The sequence below is a fragment of the Colobus angolensis genome, unplaced genomic scaffold (genome assembly GCF_000951035.1).
Source record: "Colobus angolensis palliatus isolate OR3802 unplaced genomic scaffold, Cang.pa_1.0 Scaffold85, whole genome shotgun sequence".
Taxonomy (NCBI): domain Eukaryota; kingdom Metazoa; phylum Chordata; class Mammalia; order Primates; family Cercopithecidae; genus Colobus; species Colobus angolensis.
The window spans coordinates 1758484-1778076 of NW_012122376.1; the positions used below are offsets into that span (position 1 = coordinate 1758484).

At 46.6% G+C, this 19593-nt stretch overlaps 1 protein-coding gene across 2 annotated transcripts in view; it reads right to left on the bottom strand.

Moving 5' to 3' along the window:
* Nucleotides 1–19593, bottom strand: part of DOCK1 (dedicator of cytokinesis 1) — a 489568-nt gene that overhangs the window by 443204 nt on the left and 26771 nt on the right. The window contains exons 7-11 of one of the 2 annotated variants that reach the window (XM_011930180.1): nt 19430–19587; nt 18243–18324; nt 17367–17502; nt 8823–8895; nt 5254–5333 (exon numbers count right to left, since the gene is read on the bottom strand). In XM_011930180.1, coding sequence (XP_011785570.1) covers nt 5254–5333; nt 8823–8895; nt 17367–17502; nt 18243–18324; nt 19430–19587 — 529 coding nt within the window. Of the gene's footprint in view, nt 1–5253; nt 5397–8822; nt 8896–17366; nt 17503–18242; nt 18325–19429; nt 19588–19593 lie in introns of both variants that reach the window. The other variant, XM_011930179.1, reaches the window with a different exon arrangement.

A 19593-nucleotide genomic window follows, 5' to 3' on the forward strand; every position in this document is an offset into this window, starting at 1 on the left:
TATCTGTGTGTGTTTGTGGTGTATCTGTGTGTGTGTGTGTGTGGTGTATCTGTGTGTGTGTGGTGTATCTGTGTGTGTGTGTGTGGTGTCTGTATCTGGTGTGTGTGTGTCTGTGTTTATGGTGTCTGTAACTGTGTGTGTGTATGTGTTTGCGGTGTCTGTATCTGTGTATGTTTGTCTATGTGCATGTGTGTGTTTGTGGTGTCTATATCTGTGTGCGTGTGTGTGTGTGTGTGTGTGTGGTATATTTGTGTATGTGTATCTGTGTTTGTCATGTATCTGCGTGTGTGTGTGTGTGGTGTATCTGTGTATGTGTATCTGTGTTTGTGATGTATCTGTGTGTGTGTGTGTGTGTGTGGTGTATCTGTGTATGTGTATCTGTGTGATGTATCTGTGTGTGTGCTCACGTGCGCATCTGTGTGTGTGTGTGTGTGTGTGTGGTGTATCTGTGTGATGTATCTGTGTGTGTGTGTGTGTGTGGTGTATCTGTGTGTGTGCATGTGTCTGTGTCTGTGTGTGTGTGTGTGTGGTGTATCCGTGTATGTGTATCTGTGTGATGTATCTGTGTGTGTGTGTAGGCACGTGTGCATCTGTGTGTGTGTGTGGTGTATCTGTGTGTGTGCATGTGTCTGTATCTGTCTGTGTGTGTGTGTGCAGCTGTCCCCTCTCCAGATGCCTTGAGAGGAGGACCCGCCCTCCATCACCCTCAGCTCAGCGCCCTGCCCTGGGTGGAAGGAACTGAGACAGTCGCAGGCCTGTCCTCCAGCAGCCTGCCTACTGGGCAGCACTGGGAGATAACTGACAGCCCGTCAGCAGTGCTGGCACCTCAGGCTGCTCATGATGCTCCTGACGGGAGCAGCTCTTCTTGATTCAGTCCCGCACCTCACGCCCTGTCCTCTGGCTGCCCGCTCCTCTATCTGCTACCCTGGAAACGGTGTTCTCCTTTGCACAGATTTACATGACTTGGAGCTGAGAAGTCAAAAGTCACTGATGATGTTTTGCTCTCTGCCAGCTGGTGAAACCCTCTTTCCTCTTGCTATCTAGTGAGTCCCTCTAATTTATTCAAAAGTAGCTACTGAGCACCTACTATGTGCTATGCAAATACAGGGCACTGCACCTACTGCAGACATAGGGCAGATCCTCACAACCTCCCCTGCCAGGGGTTTAGCTTCCATTGCCAACAGTCAGACACTAACTCCACGGCCTCTCAGAGAAATATGCAACTGCAAAGTTCTCATGGGAGAAGTCCTGAGCACACGGCAAGGCATCCTGGGACCACAGTCTCAAGGGTCACAGAGCGAGGGACATCGGGGCTGAGACCTGCAGGAAGCAAGAGAACTGCAGACCTGTCCCCACCCCAGGGAGGTGGAGCCCCCAGACGCTATGGGAAGACAGTGGGGAGGCTGGGGTGGCAGGGACTGTGGTCAATCCGAAGGATGGAGGGCATCCCGAGGGGGGCTCAGGAACAAGAGTCAGGCTCTAACCTGACACCCTGTGGCTAACAGGGAACCGGTAGGCAGGAGTACAGAGCACCGTGGGGATGGAACGGCAGCAGGGCGGCCACCGCATGAACCCAGCTGGCTGCCAGGATGTGAACGCCACAGTGGAGGGTGGGAAAGGGGACCAGCGTGGAAGTCAAACCAGCAGAACCACAGGGCGTTGGGGTAGGAGGACGCGCAGCTTACAGAGACGGTGCCCCTTGCAGGCACAACCACTAGCAAGCCCCGGGGGTACTATTCCTTGGAACAGGAAGACCCGCGCCAGGCAGAGCTGCCTGAAGGGCAAGCACCCACAGTGGGGAAGGAAAGGAGAGTCCCGAAGAGAGGCAGAAGGACCCACTTTGAGAGCTCACAAGGGACAGAGATGTCAGAGATAACCGGGAAAACAGGAAACTGGGACGGGAGGATGCCCAGGCAGCCACAGGGCTCCTGCTGGGAGACGAGGGCGGGGGCGCTCAGGGAGAGGGCCGATGCTGGGACACAGAAGGGCAAAGATGAATGCGAGAGGAAGACCAGAGAGTCCACATACACAGACACAGATGCACTACTCAGGGTAGGACTGTTTCTTGGTGTTTCTTTTCTTTCCTTTTTGTTTAATACATTTTCTCTTTTTCCTTTCTTTTTAAGACATGAAATTCCAGATCGTGGGAGGGAGAGTTTGAAGGAAGGAAGAACCACCAATAGAAAGCGGTCCCCAAAGAAGTATCAGGGACGGCACCCAGACAGGAGCACATGTACCACCGCCCAGAATGTGCATTTCACTAGACAACTGACCACAAAAGGCAAGTGGGAGCTAAATCCTGCCTCTACTCACTCACCAAGCCACAGGCCCTGGCACTATCTCCCTACTCACTCAGATGATGAGGCCCCTTTTCTTTTTTTTTTTTTTTCTTTTTTTTTTGAGATTGAGTCTCGCTCTGTTGCCCAGGCTGGAGTGCAGTGGAGCCATCTCGGCTCACTACATGCTCTGCCTCCTGGGTTCACGCCATTCTCCTGCCTCAGCCTCCTGAATAGCTGGGACTACAGGCACCCGCCACCATGCCCGGCTAATTTTTTTGTATTTTTAGTAGAGACGGGGTTTCACCGTGTTAGCCAGGATGGTCTCGATCTCCTGACCTCGTGATCCACCCGCCTTGGCCTCCCAAAGCGCTGGGATTACAGGCGTGAGCCACCGTGTCCGGCCAATGAGGCCCCTTTTTCTAATTCACACAAAAGCACCCTGACCTAACAGCAGCTCCAGACCTGCAGAATAGGTAAGCAGACAGATCTGCAAAGGGCCAGGTACTTCCTCACCGTAACCCCTGGCCCTGGCCTCCAGGAGAGCAAACCAAAGCCCAGACCCTGACAGAAGAGCCTGAGGAATCGGCACCGTGGCTGACGGGGAGCTGGTCTCCTCTGGACACCAGGATGCAGCTAAGAGTTTCTCAAATCTCAGGAGTCTGAGTCCAAAAGCCTCCCTGGAGAATGAATGTCCACAAAATAAATCTAACAGAAAGATGCTCTTTGAAGGACTGCAGGATGCGGTGAGGTCATTCACAGAGGTCAAAGGTTAAGACATGAAGATGGAACACCTAACACTTCATATTAGAAATCCTGCATTTCAAACCCTCTCTCAGAAACGCCAGCCTGCTCAAATATCTTTTTTTATTTTTATTTTTTATTTTTTTGCTCAAATATCTTAATACATAAACTAATGCATTAGTGACACAATTAAATTTATTACCACACACTTTAAAAATGGAAATTAAATGTTCCTGATTACCCTGTGTTTTAAATGCTTTCTCACAGGAGAAAAAAAGTGCTTTTGGCATTGACATTTGCTTACCCAGAATAACTAAAAACAAAGAGGATTAGCATACATTCTATCTCAAACAATAGAACCAGATGTCTGGAGTCTTCATGAACTCACTGTCCACATCAAATGTCCCACACCTCTAGGTTCAGAATAATTTGGATTAAATATTCAGGACTTTGTCTATTGTAAAGAGGAAACATGTTAGCATAAACCAAAAATCGGCCAAGGCCAAGTGGTAAGCTTAAGAGACAGGAGGCGCACGTGGACAGAGGGGTGAAAACTCCAGCGGCTCTCTCTGAAGATGAGTATCTCCTCCACGTCCCTTCCACTCCTGGGACTGCTAACAGTCACTTGACAGACAAGCAAGGATCAGGTTAAGCCTGGGCTGCTGGTGATAAAATGAGCTCCGGTGGGCAGCGCTCTGCAGTCCCGGCGGCCGATCTGTGCGGTTGCACTCGCTGGCCACACTGCTCACCTGTGACCTGATTTCCACCCACCAGTGGGCCCTGGAGAAAATTCAGGTTCAAAGTAAACAAGCACTAGTCACGTTGCCTAAGGCCATTCTGATTCAGGAAGTCACCTGTGATCCTCTATCACTGTTCTTGTCCCTCAGTTCTCACCGTGACTTGGAAATGCCCACTCCTCCCAGAAGCTGAAGGAACTGGACCCCAGGGCATCAGCCCGAGCTTCTCCGTCTTCAGAGATCTTGGCCACACACCAGTGAGCCTGGCAGAGGCAGGCTGCGGGTCCTCTTTCCCAGTGATTTCCTGCTGGCCTGACACCAAACTCCACTCTCCCTGAATGACTCTAATAAAAGTTTCTCCAAACTCTGATGACTGCAAAAGAAACTGGAGATCCCAGGGCAGCCCCAGCTCGAAGCACTGAAGCATCGGCTGGCAACCTTTGCATGGTGTCCCCAGCCGGAGAGTGACACCAATCTCAACAGCCCTAATTGGACCTCCCTGTGGTTTTCAATTAAAGTGCAAATTGGGAGGGCTGTTAATTCAGCAGAAGATGGGTCCTGGGTCAGCTGAAAATTGCTCTGTCTGCAGAGGCCACATCTCATTAACGTTCTGGGTTGGGGTTTTTGTCCTGCTACTGTTTGTCAGAGACGGGGGTAGTTCACGCCAGAAGAAAGCTGGAGGTCCCTGCAGAGCCCTAGGAAGGCTCATTCTCTATAACATTCTTCAGGCTCAATTCACATTCTCCTTTAGAACAGTGGGAAATGAATCAAGATAATTGTTTTTTAAAAGTCTAGTGACATAAGGTAGCTGGACGATGAAGCAGGTCTGTTCGCCTAAGCTCTACTGCGTTTACGGGCAGTCTGCACGGATCAGGGAGTGAGACGGTCAAGTTCTGAAGGTGACTTCCCCTCGGGCTGGAGGTGGGGCCTCAGTCACAGTTGTTTCCTGGCAGCCCTCCTGTCCAGCCAAGTGCCAACTGTCACCAGCCCGAGGTGATTGATTCATTCCTTCTGCCAGCAGCAGGTCAGCTGCTCGGAAACGTGTCAGTGCAGGATTAAAAACGGTGAGTGTGAGGTGGGGCGTAGGGGAGGAGAAATCACTTAAATGACAGAACTCAGGGGAGCAAAGTCTGCACAAATGAAGTCACCTTCTTAGGGAGACCAGCAGGGGAGCCCCAGAACAGGCAGTGATTAGCACACAACATGGGCAGAGGGCAGTTACGCCTACCGCCTGCACGTTCCTCTAAACATCTAACCCGACCCCACTCTCCATTCAGGAGCGGGCTCTCAGCAATGTTCACAAAGGTGATGGGCCAGAAAACCGTCACGCACTGTACATGGCGGTGACCGTCACACACATTCTCCACCAGGACCACTGTCACCGCCACCATCTTCACACCATCATGATCAACATCAAACTAAAACGCAACCCAGACAGCACTGTCCCAAACGCATGCAAATACACGCTGACGGAAACAAAACAGGAAAATACGTACCCTGCCCCTTGTGGTTGACTTCTTTGGCAGCGATGACTTTGTTTATAACAGTCTGAAGGAAGTCATTCTCCCCTGCCACCCTGGGTGAAAAACGGGATGACATGTTCAGCGGCTTGTGTCGAATGGCGTCGTCCAACGCGAGCCTGGAGGGCACGGGACGACCAAGACCACAGGAGACAAAGGGGCACAGAGACCCGTGGGTCACGGTAACAAGGGAACATAAGAGATCATCGTCACCGAGTGTGAGAGGGAGGCATCATGAGTCAACGCACGACAAAGGATGGGAGAGGTGACAAGAGAAACAGGGAAAAGCATTGATCAGGAAAATGCTGAACCATGAGAGGGAATAGAGCAAACGAGGGCAACCCTCTCCCCAGGAAATAAATGTGCACCAGGCCTCCACTGCGTCTCCATCAGACGCCTGTGTTTAAAAAAAGGAGCTTGTCTGAAAGCCACATGGTTGAAAGGCATTTAATCCCAAAGAATGTTTATGGCCATTCCTCCAATTTCAATAATTCTGAACATAGCATAGGTCAAGGGGCAGGTGATCTAAAGGGAAACGCAAAATCGAGATTAAAAAAAAAAAAAAATCCCTGGAACCTAACTGCTTGCAAAGGCTTTCTACTCTACTCTCTTGGACTGTGCACACAATAGACCCTAAAATGACTACATGTGAGAAGAATGGCACCGTGTTTGGAGAACACCATGACCTACTCTCATGTGTGGCGCCATTATGAACACAGACCACCCATATTTTCAGGGCCCGTGAATCAGGAGCCTGTCACAGATGCTGTGCTGTGCGAGAGACTAGCTAAAAACAGGTAGCATATGTCCAGATAGAAATACCACGTAGCACAGCGAAGTGCGCTATGAAATGAGTAAGAAAATAGACAGCATCGCCATAATGTTTAAAATCAGTCCTGGGAACAAGGACAGTGCTATCCATCACTGGAGCCACAAGACTCAAGGGAACTGAAGACTGTTGTCATTTACTTCACCAAGTTAAAAAAGACAGGGAGGAAGGGAGATGTGCAATGTGCTTCCTTCCCTAAAACCAACCCTGTGAGATAATAAATCAGTTTTAATGGAGCAAAAAACGGTTTCATTAGCATGACATTTCCCAAAGAACTGGTTTCATTGCTTATTTTGCTATTAAAAATCATGCTGTTCTTTTGTTTCCAACACTGCAAATATTCATCTATTAGTCTTCCTTTAATGGAGCACGGAGTCACAAATTACATTAAGAAGTACACATGGAATAATATATTTTCCAAGTGGACATTACACTACAAGATAGAAAAAGATGGCAGCAAAGCACAGGCAATCTCAGACAACTCATAACATGTTCTGTGAAAATCAGTGAATCTAAAACTAATAACCTCCCTAACTTTTCAAACAATCCCTCAAGTTGGGTTTGTTTTGGGATTTTTCTTTCCTTTTTTTTTTTTGACTTTTCACAGAGGACACTAGCAGGCAACGGGTAATTTCAACTTAGTGGTACATCTGGGCATCAAGAACCTCTGAGGTCTAATATATAATACAGCATTCAAAACAGTAGGGGGCTGCATTATTTCTCATGAGAGAATGAGGCAATTTAATATTATAATTTTACAAAGGTGTATTTTATTTATGACCTCAATATCTGCCCATGTTCCACGATACTGTTCCCCTTGTTTGCTAAGGAAACTTCCAGATTCTGCAGCACTGCGTTCCTTTTATAAACTCTCCTCACTGGGTGGGACTACAAAACAACATTATCCAGCAGAGCTTTCTGCAGTGGTGGAGACGTGCTGTGTACCTACGGCCCAGGACGGTGCTGCTGGCCTCCTGTCCTGCTGAACACTTGGAACAGGACCAACGTGACTGAAGAATTCAATGTTTAATGCTACTTCATTCTAATTATTATTATTATTTTTGAGACGGAATCTCCCTCTGTCACCCAGGCTGGCGTGCAGTGGCGTGATCTCGGCTCATTGCAACCTCTGCCTCCCGGGTTCAAGCGATTCTCCTTCCTCAGTCTCCCAAGTAGCTGGGATTACAGGCGCCTGCCACCACGCCCAGCTAATTTTTGTATTTTTAGTAGTTATGGGGTTTCGCCATGTTGGCCAGGCGGGTCTCGAACTCCTGACCCTCAGGTGATCCTCCTGCCTCAACCTCCCAAAGTGCTGGGATTACAGGCGTGAGCCACTGTGCCCAGCTCATTTTAAGTATTTTAAATAGCCACATGGAGCTAATGGTTACCACACTGGACAGGAGAGTAAACCTAAAGCATTTAAGCCACAAAGAGACCTCTGCCTCTAGTGGCACATGGTGAGATACATATAACTTAACCCTGACTCCCAGTTCAATAACACAGGGTTTGCTGTTATTCTTATGACAAGAAGATAGCAAAATCTCCTACTGAGCTGTACAAAAAGCTTTAGGGTGCTACCTGACCAGATCACCTGCCTGCAAAGAAAGTCATACTCTTCCTGTCTTAGCCAGTGGCACTCAAGTCCCAGAGGAGTCGGGTGGGGTTGAGTGCGGTGGTCCATCACCAAGGATGCATGGGGCAGAGGGAAGCCAACCTCACATCTCCGGACCCCCAAGGACAGGACTCCTTCAGCCACCCAATTACTACCCGCCTCCTAAACCCTTCAGCCAACAGCTGAAAACAGTAACATGTCTAAAACCTAAAAATGTGTTTCAAGTCTGAAATCGATTAAGAAGAAAAATGAGGGAAAAGTAAACTGCAGAGCACTACGGCAGGGGGCTGCCACTTCCCTCACCACGGATTCTCCCCTAATATCGCCCCCCAACCCCACACCCAGGAGGAAGCTGTCTCTTACAGTTCACCTCAACCATTTGGATTCCTTTTCCTCTCCTCCTCTGTGAGAAGTAGGAGTGCCCTTAAGTGGCCAACGACCATCATCTGGGTACACTCTTGCTTCCACACGAGGGAAATAAATGCCAATTCTTTCCACCAGTTCCCTGGGTTCTACCCACAAATCAGATAATCAATTTAACGAATCTCCTCCAAGAGCTTTTTCTCAGCTTCCGTGCCTCTTTAAAGACTTCAAGTCAGAACTAGAGAAAGCCGAAAAACGAGCACAGATATGCTCCACTCTAAGCAAAAACCGAGAAACAAAAATCAGCAGCATGATTCTATGCTTTAAAGCATTATTTCCCGCTTGAAAATAATTCATCATAATTTTGTTTGGTTTTCTATTTTAAACACAGCAACCTCCTATGATGAATTTGGAAGTATTGTGCTTTGAAACTACAAATAGCTACTAAAATAAATCAATTATGTAAAGAAACGTTCAGGCTCAGAGCAGAGTTGTAATTCTGTGCCTTCTACATGATAAGGCAAGTAAAATCTTCTACTTCCAGGACCATAAACAAACTTTGACCCAGGATTCTTATGGCTACAAAAAAATTCCATGTACTACAGCAGTGACTAAGGAGGTTTTTCATAATTATAAAATAATTCTTACTTAGGTTTATCCATTTAATTATAAAGATAATTATTACAAGCCTATGTTTTCCACATTATATCTGGCTAAGTACTTGAATTGCTCCATACTTACGGCTGAAAGGGAATGAAATGCTGCTTATCTTCGTCGTCTACTTTTCCATTTATTATATCTGTTACATCCATCACTGGAGACAAAAAGAGAACAGAGATTGTTTTGGCTTAAATGCTATAATCACAGAACACAAATAAACAAACAAAGGAGCATCAGAATATCTTCTGGCAAACAACAGCAAAAGCTGTTTTCTCATCGTCAAGTCTACATTATTTCCATGCTTGAAAGACAAATTAAGTTATCAGAAAACGCTGGCCCAAATGGAAGTGGGGCTCAAATGGCAGAGTTCCATTTAATAATTTCCTTTGCCTATTATCCAACTGTCACCCTAGAGCTGCCCTGTCCAGTAGAACTTTCTGTAATGATGGAAAATGTTCCGTAACAATGAGCAACAAAAATGTGAAAGCACAGGCCGGGCGCAGTGGCTCACATCTGTAATCCCAGCACTTTGGGAGACCAAGGTGGGCAGATAGCTTGAGCCCAGGAGTTCAAGACCAGCCTGGGCAACATGACAAAACCTCTATCTCTACAAAAAATACAAAAATTATCCAGGCATGGTGGTGTGCGCCTGTAGTCCCAGCTACTCAGGAAGCTGGGATGGGAGACTTGCTTGGGCCCAGGAGGTGGAGGTTGCAGTGAGCAGAATTCACACCACTACCCTCCAGCCTGAGTGACAGAGACCCTGCCACAAAACAAAAGAAAAAAATAAAATGTAGAAAGCATGATGGAGGAACTGAAAACTTACTTTTACTTCGTTCATTTAATTTAAATTTAACTAGTCACATGTGACCAGTGGTTACCATGCTGGCCAGCACTGTTCTGAAGCCTCACGTTATTGCATTCCCCCAAACAATTAAGCAAACAAGTAGCTACCATTTCCCAAGCACCCACCACATGCTGGTATCTGTCGATGCTCTTACAAGAGGACACTTCAAGGCAAATCCTCAGAGTCACCTACCATACTGATGAGAAACTGAGGCTCGAAGACGCATGAACAAGCATGCTCAAAGTCTACAGCTAGAAAGTCTCCAAGACCCAAACTCTTTCAATACTATTAAACTGCCTTCACAAACATCCCCCTGGGAGGTCCAGGCTTGCTAACATCACAAGAAAGGCTAATATCCTTTGCAATGTTCTTGTGTTAAAAAGACATCCCCTGATCACATTCAGGAGTAAACCCAGACACACTGTCTACCTTTCAAACAATTCCTTTTGCCCTTGGTCATGACAGAACAAGAAAATCCAAGAATAACCCCAGATGGCCCTGGTCACTTTCCCTGTCTCTGCTATTGCTCAACCGCCACACCGGACTTAAGAAAAGAGAGGAAGATGCTTTGTTTATTTTCTTTGCACAAGACCCTTCCCCAGAAGGGTCTCTGTAGCCCAGGGTCTCTATGCTCAGGTCAGAGGATGAGTCTAAATATACTTTGTCCAATACACGAGTAATCATATATTGAGATTTTTCCTTTCTACCATCACCATCACCACCCTCCAAAAAGGGAGAGGGATGTGTAGAACCAAAAAAGCAGAATTCTCATCCCCTGCTTGGCCTGGTGGAGCCTGCGGACCTCAGTATGTGTCCTAAGGGACGACACCCACACTCCACTGAACCAAGGGGACTCAAAGAGCTAAGAGCCCACAGCTGTGTTTGCAGACACAGGTCAAAGAATCCCAAATAACTTGGAACATCAAATGACAGCTGCTCAGAAGATGCATGGTCTGGACACGCGCCCTCGCCTGGCCTGGGGGAAGACTTTACCAGCTTCCACCACTCTTGGGGGTGACTGACCCACATGCGACTGACTGCAGCACCCACCTTTTTACCTTTTTCCAAGACGCCTGAGACCACCAGTTCAGCATCCTTCATGAACTCATTTGGGCAGCAGCCCACTATGAGCCAGAACCAAGGTGGTCTGACCCGGGCAGGCCAGCCCTCACATGCCAGCTGGTCCTGGGTGGCCTGGCTGGCTGCCTGCAGAGCCCCTCTCTGCCACGGGACTCATCTCACCAGCTGACCATGGGACTCCCCTGCCACATCCCCAGTGCCCAGCCCTGGAACACAGGACCTTGTGCAGGAAGGCAGCAAACAAGCAGGAAACGCAAGCAGAGCCTGAGCACCCACAGGTGGAAAACACCCCGAGTCCCGCACCCATCCTGAGCCTCGAGGAGAAGGCCTGGACGTCACCAGCCATCACTGCTCGTCGCGCCTCCCAGGGACTCTCCTGACCGCTCTCCCGCACACAGCCCCACGCGGAGGGAGTGCTCCCTGCAGGTTGGACAAGATGTGCCTGACACCAAAGGAGGAAATAAAGGTCTTGGGGGGAAACCTCCCCGCAAACAGCCAGCCCAGGGTCTCTACATTCAGGTAAGAGGATGGTGAAAAGAAGAGTCCAGCCGAAGTCAGTACAGCTCTGTGAGGGAGACGCCGGGTAGACAGACGGCACCGCGTGATGCTGGAATTCAGAGGGCAGGAGAAGGAAGGAGGCAATGGTGTCGGGACAAGAGTGATGGAGGCACAGGGCCAGCAAAGGCAGGAGAGCAGAAGGCGGGAGGTGAGAAACGTCTCGCAGGGAGAGGGGCTGACGGCTCAGTCCCGCTGGTGGGGCTGCATCAGGACGACTTGCTCGCGGCAAATGGACCCCCACACCCTGCGAGTCAGCAACTCCGCTGCAGAGGCTGCCCTGCAAACAGGCACAGGTGGGATGCTTCAAGCCCCAGGATGCTCACTGCGTAGCTACTACACCGCAAGGCTGAGATACCCTCAGAGCCCAAAGCAAAGGCCTGCTGCAATCACAGGGCTTCAGGCTGCAGACACTGAGAAGCCGAATTTTTGAATAATACTTAATAAAATGACATGTTCATAAGATAATGCTAGGTTTGTTAGAAAGATAAAAGTATACGCAATGCAAACATACTTACTACTGAACTGCACACCTAAAGATGGTTAAGATGGCAAAAAAGGGACTAAAAAGACATTGAAAATCCATCAGTAAATACATGAACATATGGTAGGATGTGATATTGTATTTAAAAATCATATGCCACACACAGAAAAAAAAATTGGAAACAAACATATCAGAATAAACATCAGGTACTACCCTGGCTATGTAAAACTATGGATAATTTATTTAACTACACTTTTCCATAACATTTCCATTATTTTTACAATTTTCTATCTTTTAGAAAAAGATAGAAAAGGTTACATTATAAAAAGGTTAAAAAACAGAAATGTGACCCATTATTTTCAACCAAAGACTAAGAACTGTAGCCTTAAAGGTCCATGAACACTTTTCTCATTTTGAGGAACTGAACTCTATTGACACAGACATGCAGAAGTCATTCTGAAGAAAGTCTCAAAATGAAATTTGCATGTGGAAACTGAAGTTGCATACGAACAGGTAGAATATGATTACCAACATGTTGATCAACCTTCTTAGATGTGGGAAGCATCCCTTCTATCCCCCTTTTTTTTTTGAGACAGTGTCTCGCTCTGTCGCCTAGGCTGGAGTGCAGTGGTACGATCATGGATCACAGCAACTTCAACCTCCCAAGGTCAGGCAGTCCTCCTGCCTTGGCCACCCCAAGCATGAGCCACCATGACTGGCTAATCTTTGTGTATTTGTTTTTTTTTTTTTTTTTTTTTTTGGTAGAGATGGGGTTTCACCATATTGCCCAGGCTGGTCTCAAACTGCTGGACTCAAGCAATCCACCCACTTTGGCCTCCCAAAGTACTGGGACTACAGGTGTGAGCCACTGCACCCGACAGAGTGTCCTTGCTTAGTAACAAAGAGAACATTTGGTTGGATGACATAATGAAAAAGTTAGAAGCAAATCCTACTTAAAAATATTCCCCAGATGTGCTGAATGCCACCACGTGATAAGCAGGGCGGGGTGAGGGTTGGGGGGAGGGGCAGGTGGTCTGGTGGCAGCAAACTGCCAGTCACTGAGTGGACCATAGTGAAAAACAATTGATTTTGGTTAAAGCAGAGATTCTGGTTTAACTGGACAGGAGTGGGGCCTGTGCAACAATTTTTTCTTTTTGGGAGTGGGGTTGCAGGGGACAGGATCTGACTGTAGCCCAGGCTGGAGTACAATAGCACGATCATGGCTTATTTGCAGTCTGGACCTCCCGGGCTCAGGTGATCCTCCCACCTCAGCCTCTCGAGTAGCTGGGACCACAGGTCAGTGCCACCAAGCGCCCAGCTAACTTTTGTAACTTTTAGTAGAGACAAGGTTTCACCATGTTGTCAGGCTGATCTTGAATGCCTGGGCTCAAGCGATCTGCCTGCCTCAGCCTCCCAAAGTGCTAGGATTACAGGCATGAACCACAGCATCTGACCAAGAATTTTTACTGAAAGCTTGCAAGATTTTTCTCATATTCAGTTAGGATTGAGAACCACTGCATTAAGATATTTACTTTTTGTGCCAAAAATTTACATAGATCACATAATGAAATGTCTCAGAGAAGAGTTTCTAGTAGGAAACTGGAAATTCCACAAGCAGAATGATCAGGTCTTTACTTGTTTTTTTTTTTTTTAAGACAGAGTCTCGCCCTGTCACCCTGGCGTGATCGTGGCTCACTGGAACCTCCGCCTCCCCAGTTCAAGCAATTCTCCTGTCTCCCTGCTGAGTAGCTGGGATTACAGGCACCCGCCACCATGCCCAATTAACTTTTTTGTATGTTTAGTAGAGACAGGGTTTCACCATGCTGGCCAGGCTGGTCCCGAACTCCTAACCTCATTATCAGCCTGCCTCAGTCTCCCAAAGTTCTGGGATTAGAGGTGGGAGCCACTGCACCGGCCTTTTGTGTGTGTGTGTGTGTGTGTGTGTGTGTGTGTGTGTGTGTGTGTCAGAGTCTCGCCCTGTTCCCCAGGCTGGAGTGCAGTGACACATTCTTAGCTCACTGCAACCTCAGCCTCCCAGGTTCAAGCAACTCTTCTCCCTAGCCTCCTGAGTAACTGGGACTACAGGCATGCACTATGCCTGGATAATTGTTTTATTTTTCGTAGAGATGGGGTTTTACCATGTTGGCCAGGCTGGTCTCAAACACCCAACCTCATGTGGTCCACCCACCTCAGCCTCCCACATTGTTGGGATTACAGGTGTGAGCCACTGTGCCCAGCCAGATTCTTACTTGCAATGTACAGACACACACCAACTGAGCAGGTCCAGGAAAGCTGGCCCCTCTGGAGTGAGCACAGAGGCCACAAAGGCTCAGAGCTTGGGACCGAGGGATGAACACGACATCCCCACTGAGGGCATGCAGTGGAGCCAGGCAAACCAGCAACTGCTGAGCAACTGTGACACCAGAAAGGACAGAGAATTCAAAGGACCTGGAAACCCAGCATTAACAGCTGCAGGCCTGAAATTTTCCCACAGAGGAAAACAAACACCTATAGGTATCTCTGAAGCACTTCACACAGTTTCGTGCAGGTTCACACAGGTTCAAACAGGTTCACGCATGTTCACACAGGTTCACACAAGTTCAGAAAGGTTCACAAAGGCTCACACAGGTTCACACAGGTTCACGCAGGTTCACAGAGGTTCACGCAGGTTCACACACGTTCACGCATGTTCAGAGGTTCACATAGGTTCACACAGGTTCCAGAAAGGTTCACACAAGTTCACATAGGTTCACACAGGTTCATGCAGGTTCAGAAAGGTTCACGCAGGTTCACGCAGGTTCGCACAGGTTCGCGCAGGTTCACACATGTTCACAGAGGTTCGCGCAGGTTCAGAAAGGTTCAAATAAGTTCACGCAGGTTCACACAGGGTCACGCAGGTTCACGCAGGTTCAGAAAGGTTCATGCAGGTTCACACAGGTTCAGAAAGGTTCACACAGGTTTATAAAAGTTCACACAGGTTCACGCCGATTCACACAGGTTCACACACGTTCACAGAAGTTCACATAGGTTCACGCAGGTTCGTGCAGGTTCACGCAGGTTCACACAGGTTCTTTGCAACTCCAAAGTCAGGGGGGACACCCCATGTGCCAATCAGAGCAGAGCAGCAAGAAGCCACACTCCAGAGAATTCTTGAACAAAACAACAAGGCTAGAAATTGGCCCCAGGTGGGTTTTCAGAAGCCCCAATATCAGTGGGTACCAGGGACACGAGACAGGAAAGGAACCAGAGACCAGTTCAGACAGGAGGAACCAGGGACCACAGGGGGTGTCCATGTGGTCAGCAGATATCAGGGGACAGAAGTCCCTGGTGGCCGCACAGCCAGGGATCCAAACTCCAGTGACCAGATGTAGTGTCTCAGCCAACACTACACAGGTGGGGGCGCCAGAAACAAGGAACTATGTCCAGGCTGCCCACTCTGCCCCAGTGAATAACCCGGGCTTCTGTAATTCATGGAGAACTCCGGGAGCTGGGGGGCCCAACCTAACTCTAGACCCCACCAAGCAAGCGTAAGTGAGCATGTAAGAAACAGTGAAAGACCACAGTGGTGTCAGCTGAGCCCATGCCCATCACCCTCTCCCTCCATCAGTACCTAGACCTTCATGGACTGTCAACCCAATGAAAACTGAAAAATATTCCAAATTTTTAAATTCCAAAAATTTTAATCAAAAGAAGGTAAAAACTGTCAGCCTATGGTCTAGATTTCAGCTTTAAGAAATATAACTACGCATTCGTAGGCACTTATGACATAATCCATCTTGTAATCTAATAACTAGAGAATCTGTAGCTCTGCTGTTGAAAAGAGGAGCGACTTCCGTGTGTTGTCAGAGATGTCTCTGATTTCTCAAATGGAGCCAATTATGCCTCAGACAAAAATTAAACATTCTCTTAAAACTACCATCAAGGTGGAAAAGAAAAAAAAAAATCCTGGAAAATGAAAGGTATTTTAAACATAACACTAGATTACATGTAAAAGATGCTACAGGCTCTGACAAATAGAGGGGCAATTTTCAAGTATGTATTCAAGTCATGAGATGAAAATGTTAGCAGGGCATGAGGGGGCGCACCTGTGGTCCCAGTTACTCAGGAAGCTGAGGCAGGAGGATCACTTGAGCCCAGGAGGTCAGGGCACCAGTGAGCTGTGATCACACAGACTGGGTGACAGAGTTAGACTCTGTCTCTTCAAAACAAAAAGACAGAGAGATGAAAATGTAAAAGGATTTCCCCAGCCCAAGGTTGTGGGGACTTCAGAAAGAAAACCTCACCCTCACCATTTCACTCACAAATGGTAAAATCATTGGAACGCTCCGTTAGTTAGCTCTATGGGTAAACTGAATTCAAGTAAATTGAATTAATATGCTGCTCTCATTATGTCTATATCACTGCTATTGCTTACTTCTTATGATATAGTAAATCATTTAAATGACTTGAAATATTTATCCGAAAATTCCACGCAGAGCACACAGGACTTTTAGGATGGTGAAGCTACCCAGTGAGAGACTACAATGGGGAATATACAGTATTTATTCAACTGTCGAAACCCACACAAGGCACAACATCAAGAATGAACACTAATGTAAACTGTGGACTTCACAGGACGACGATGTGTCAATGTGGTTCACCAAATGCAACCAATGTACCAATCTATGGGGGACATTGATAATGGGGAGGCAGGGGGAAGGAAGGAGAAATATCTAGAAACTGTCTATATTTTCTGTTCAATTTTGCTTGAACCTAAAACCTTTCTAAAAATAATGTTTATTTAAAAGGCAGGGAGGAATGGACTAAGTTCAGAGTTTCCTGGTAGCCAAGGCAAAGAACGTCTTCCACAGCTGTTCATACAAAAAATTCAGCTCTGTGTCAAGTATCAGGAACCTTTCCCACATGAATATTCACATGAATCCCAAAAATCACAAACATAAAATAAATATCAGAGTGCTAAGTAATGAAATTGTACACAACCATTAAAGAGAGAAAACCACTTCCCAAAACTATGAAAAATGAGAGTGACATTGAAATAGGGCAAATAATTAGAACTTCCTGGTATGCCTTTATCTTTCCTCAACAGAGATCATCAGTCTTTCACATTCCTCGTGCTGTCACCAAAAATAACAGAGCACCAGCACGGCGGAGGAAGAGCACGAACGTGGCGGAGGAAGAGCACGAACGTGGCGGAGGAAGAGCACCAACGTGGCGGAGGAAGAGCAGCAACGTGGCGGAGGAAAAGCACCAATATGAAGCTAACTGCGTCCTCTTCACGGTTTGCTTTCTTTCCTCCCCTTCGTTGCTTTGACCGTCCTGCACAAATCCATTCTGATGTCCATCACCAAGACCTGAAACCCTCCATTGACGGGCTTCCCTACAGACTGAGAATATGGGTCAGGATCTCTCCCAGGGAAAGATGAGATCCACTTTAAAACCAAATGTATGATTTACATCTGAAACTTGAGGCCTAGAGCATCCTCAGCCTAGCAGGTCAACTGGAAGCCACAGTGAAAATAACTAATAAATATATTTTTTCTCTCCAGCAGAAAAGCTTATAAATCAAAGCTGCCCATTGACCAATCAACATTCAACAGTGGTTCTTTTGAAAGTGAGTGTGAAGATCTGAAACTCTCAAGGAAACAGAGAAATGGATTACCAGCCACTCCAAAAGGTCGCCGCAACCCCGAAGTCAGTTTCCTGGTATTGTTGTCCCTCAGCTCCATGCGACCCACGCGAACAATCTGACAGACAAAACTGATTTTCTCCCTTTTCAGGTCTTTGCTTCCGAGGTCCTAGAAATATTAGTTTCCATAAATTATTTTGGAGAACCATTATTCAATGCAAGTTCCAATGAACAGTAAAAAATGGATTGAGACTCTTTTCTCAGACCCATTTTTATAATTTTAAACAGTTATTCATATGACAGAAAGGAATTTAATAACAATAATCAATTACTGTTAAGTGAGCTTAAGATACATATTTAAGGGCTGGGTGCAGTGGCTCACACCTGTAATCCCAGCACTTTGGGAGGCCGAGGAGGGTGGGTCACAAGGTCAGGAGTTCGAGATCAGCCTGGCCAACATGGGAAAACCCCATCTCTACTAAAAATACAAAAAATTAGCCAGGTGTGGTGGTGTGTGCCTGTAATCCCAGCTACTCGGGAGGCTGAGGCAGGAGAATTGCTTGAACCCAGGAGGTGTAGGTTGCAGTGAGCCGAGATCACACCATTGCACTCCAGCCTGGGTGACAGAGCAAGACTCCGTCTGGAGGAAAAAAAAACAAAACAAAAAGATACACATTTAAGAGGCACATTCCATGGTAATGGGGTAAATCTTTGTCACGGTCATTCTAAGGGTAGCTAGAGACTCAAAAGATTTCTGGAAAGGCACTCTACTTAGTAATACTAAATTAACCGATATTACAGGCATCCCAGGGACCCACGTTCTAGTGTGGCAGGAAGGCCGAGAGAAATCACTACAAGTAGTCATTAGAATGGTGGCCAATTCAACCAAACATCTTTGCGTGCACTTACAGTAAACACAGCTCGCAAATTATGTAATCTGTCTATGTCTTTAGGTAATCCTGAACTGGACCAGCGAACCAGGTAGTTTTCACTTGAAAAAGGGAGAAATAAAAGCAAGTTAATTTTCCAAATAACAGAGTACCAAATGTACATCCACATTGCTTCATAATTAATACCATGTAGGTGCACTGTACAGACAACTAGGAGTTTATAAATATCAAAAATATCACATACAGCTACTCATCAATTAACATCCACAGCAGAAAAACCCTGCCAAGTTTTAATGTGGGATGTCTTGGGTTGTCACTGTAATGGAACTACTTGCAAATGGTATTTCTAAGTTGGTTTTTTTTTTAAGAGCCTATTTGTTCATTTAGAATGACAATACTATAAAATTCAGCACAATGCATCTTTATTTCAAAACCCATGACAAACCAAATACACTGTAAAATAAAAACTGCATCCTATGTCAAGAGGAAACAAAGTCTTTACCAGAAGTGAGAATAAAATCCACTCATATTTTTCTGTATCATTCATACACTAAGTTTTCAAATTTTGAATAATACAAGTGAAGATCCTACAGTTTTAGCATATACACAGACACACACACAATTCATACATAGTTGAACCACAATGTTTCCATCTGGGCAAAGAGAAAGTTATACTGAAGGCTAAGCAGGAATAATAGACTTACAGTGTTTTCATTTAACAAATATTAACTGACAGTCTGTATGTGGCAGGCACCATTCTAAATGATGCATTCCAGTCAATCATCTTGCAGAAAAAAACAACAGGATGAAAGTCACAGAAATGGCATTCAAAGAAACCAAATTTTGAAAAGTGGAAATAGTGATATTTGAGGGACCAGGATACATAAAATCTTATGAAGACAACTTAGGAAACAAAGTATTACTTCAATCTTCAGCTGCACTCTTAAGATATGACCAGAGTGTACCTGCAATTGCTATAACTCTACAAGCAAATAGCAGTCTACACGGAGAAGGTTCATCCTGAGCCAGAGCCCAAACTGGCTGCCATCCCACTGTCCAAGACAGCTCTTGGCTCGGCTGCTTGGTCGTGTCCAGCAGCCATTCATCCAGGGCCTCTCGGCATGAATGGCGCGCTTCAGTGGTTCTGATCCCACGTTCCTAACACCAACCAAAGAGGAAAGACAGCCGCCAAGAAATTTCACCTACCTGATGAATTTGGACTCCACAGGGTCATATAGAGACATGAGGACTTCAGCATCTTCTCCTATTTTACAAACCACGTTTTTGAGGTTCACAAACAAGGCCAGAGAAGGGGTTGCAGCAAACTTGGCTTGTCTGTTAATATCTATGTTCTGCTTTTGAGACTGTGA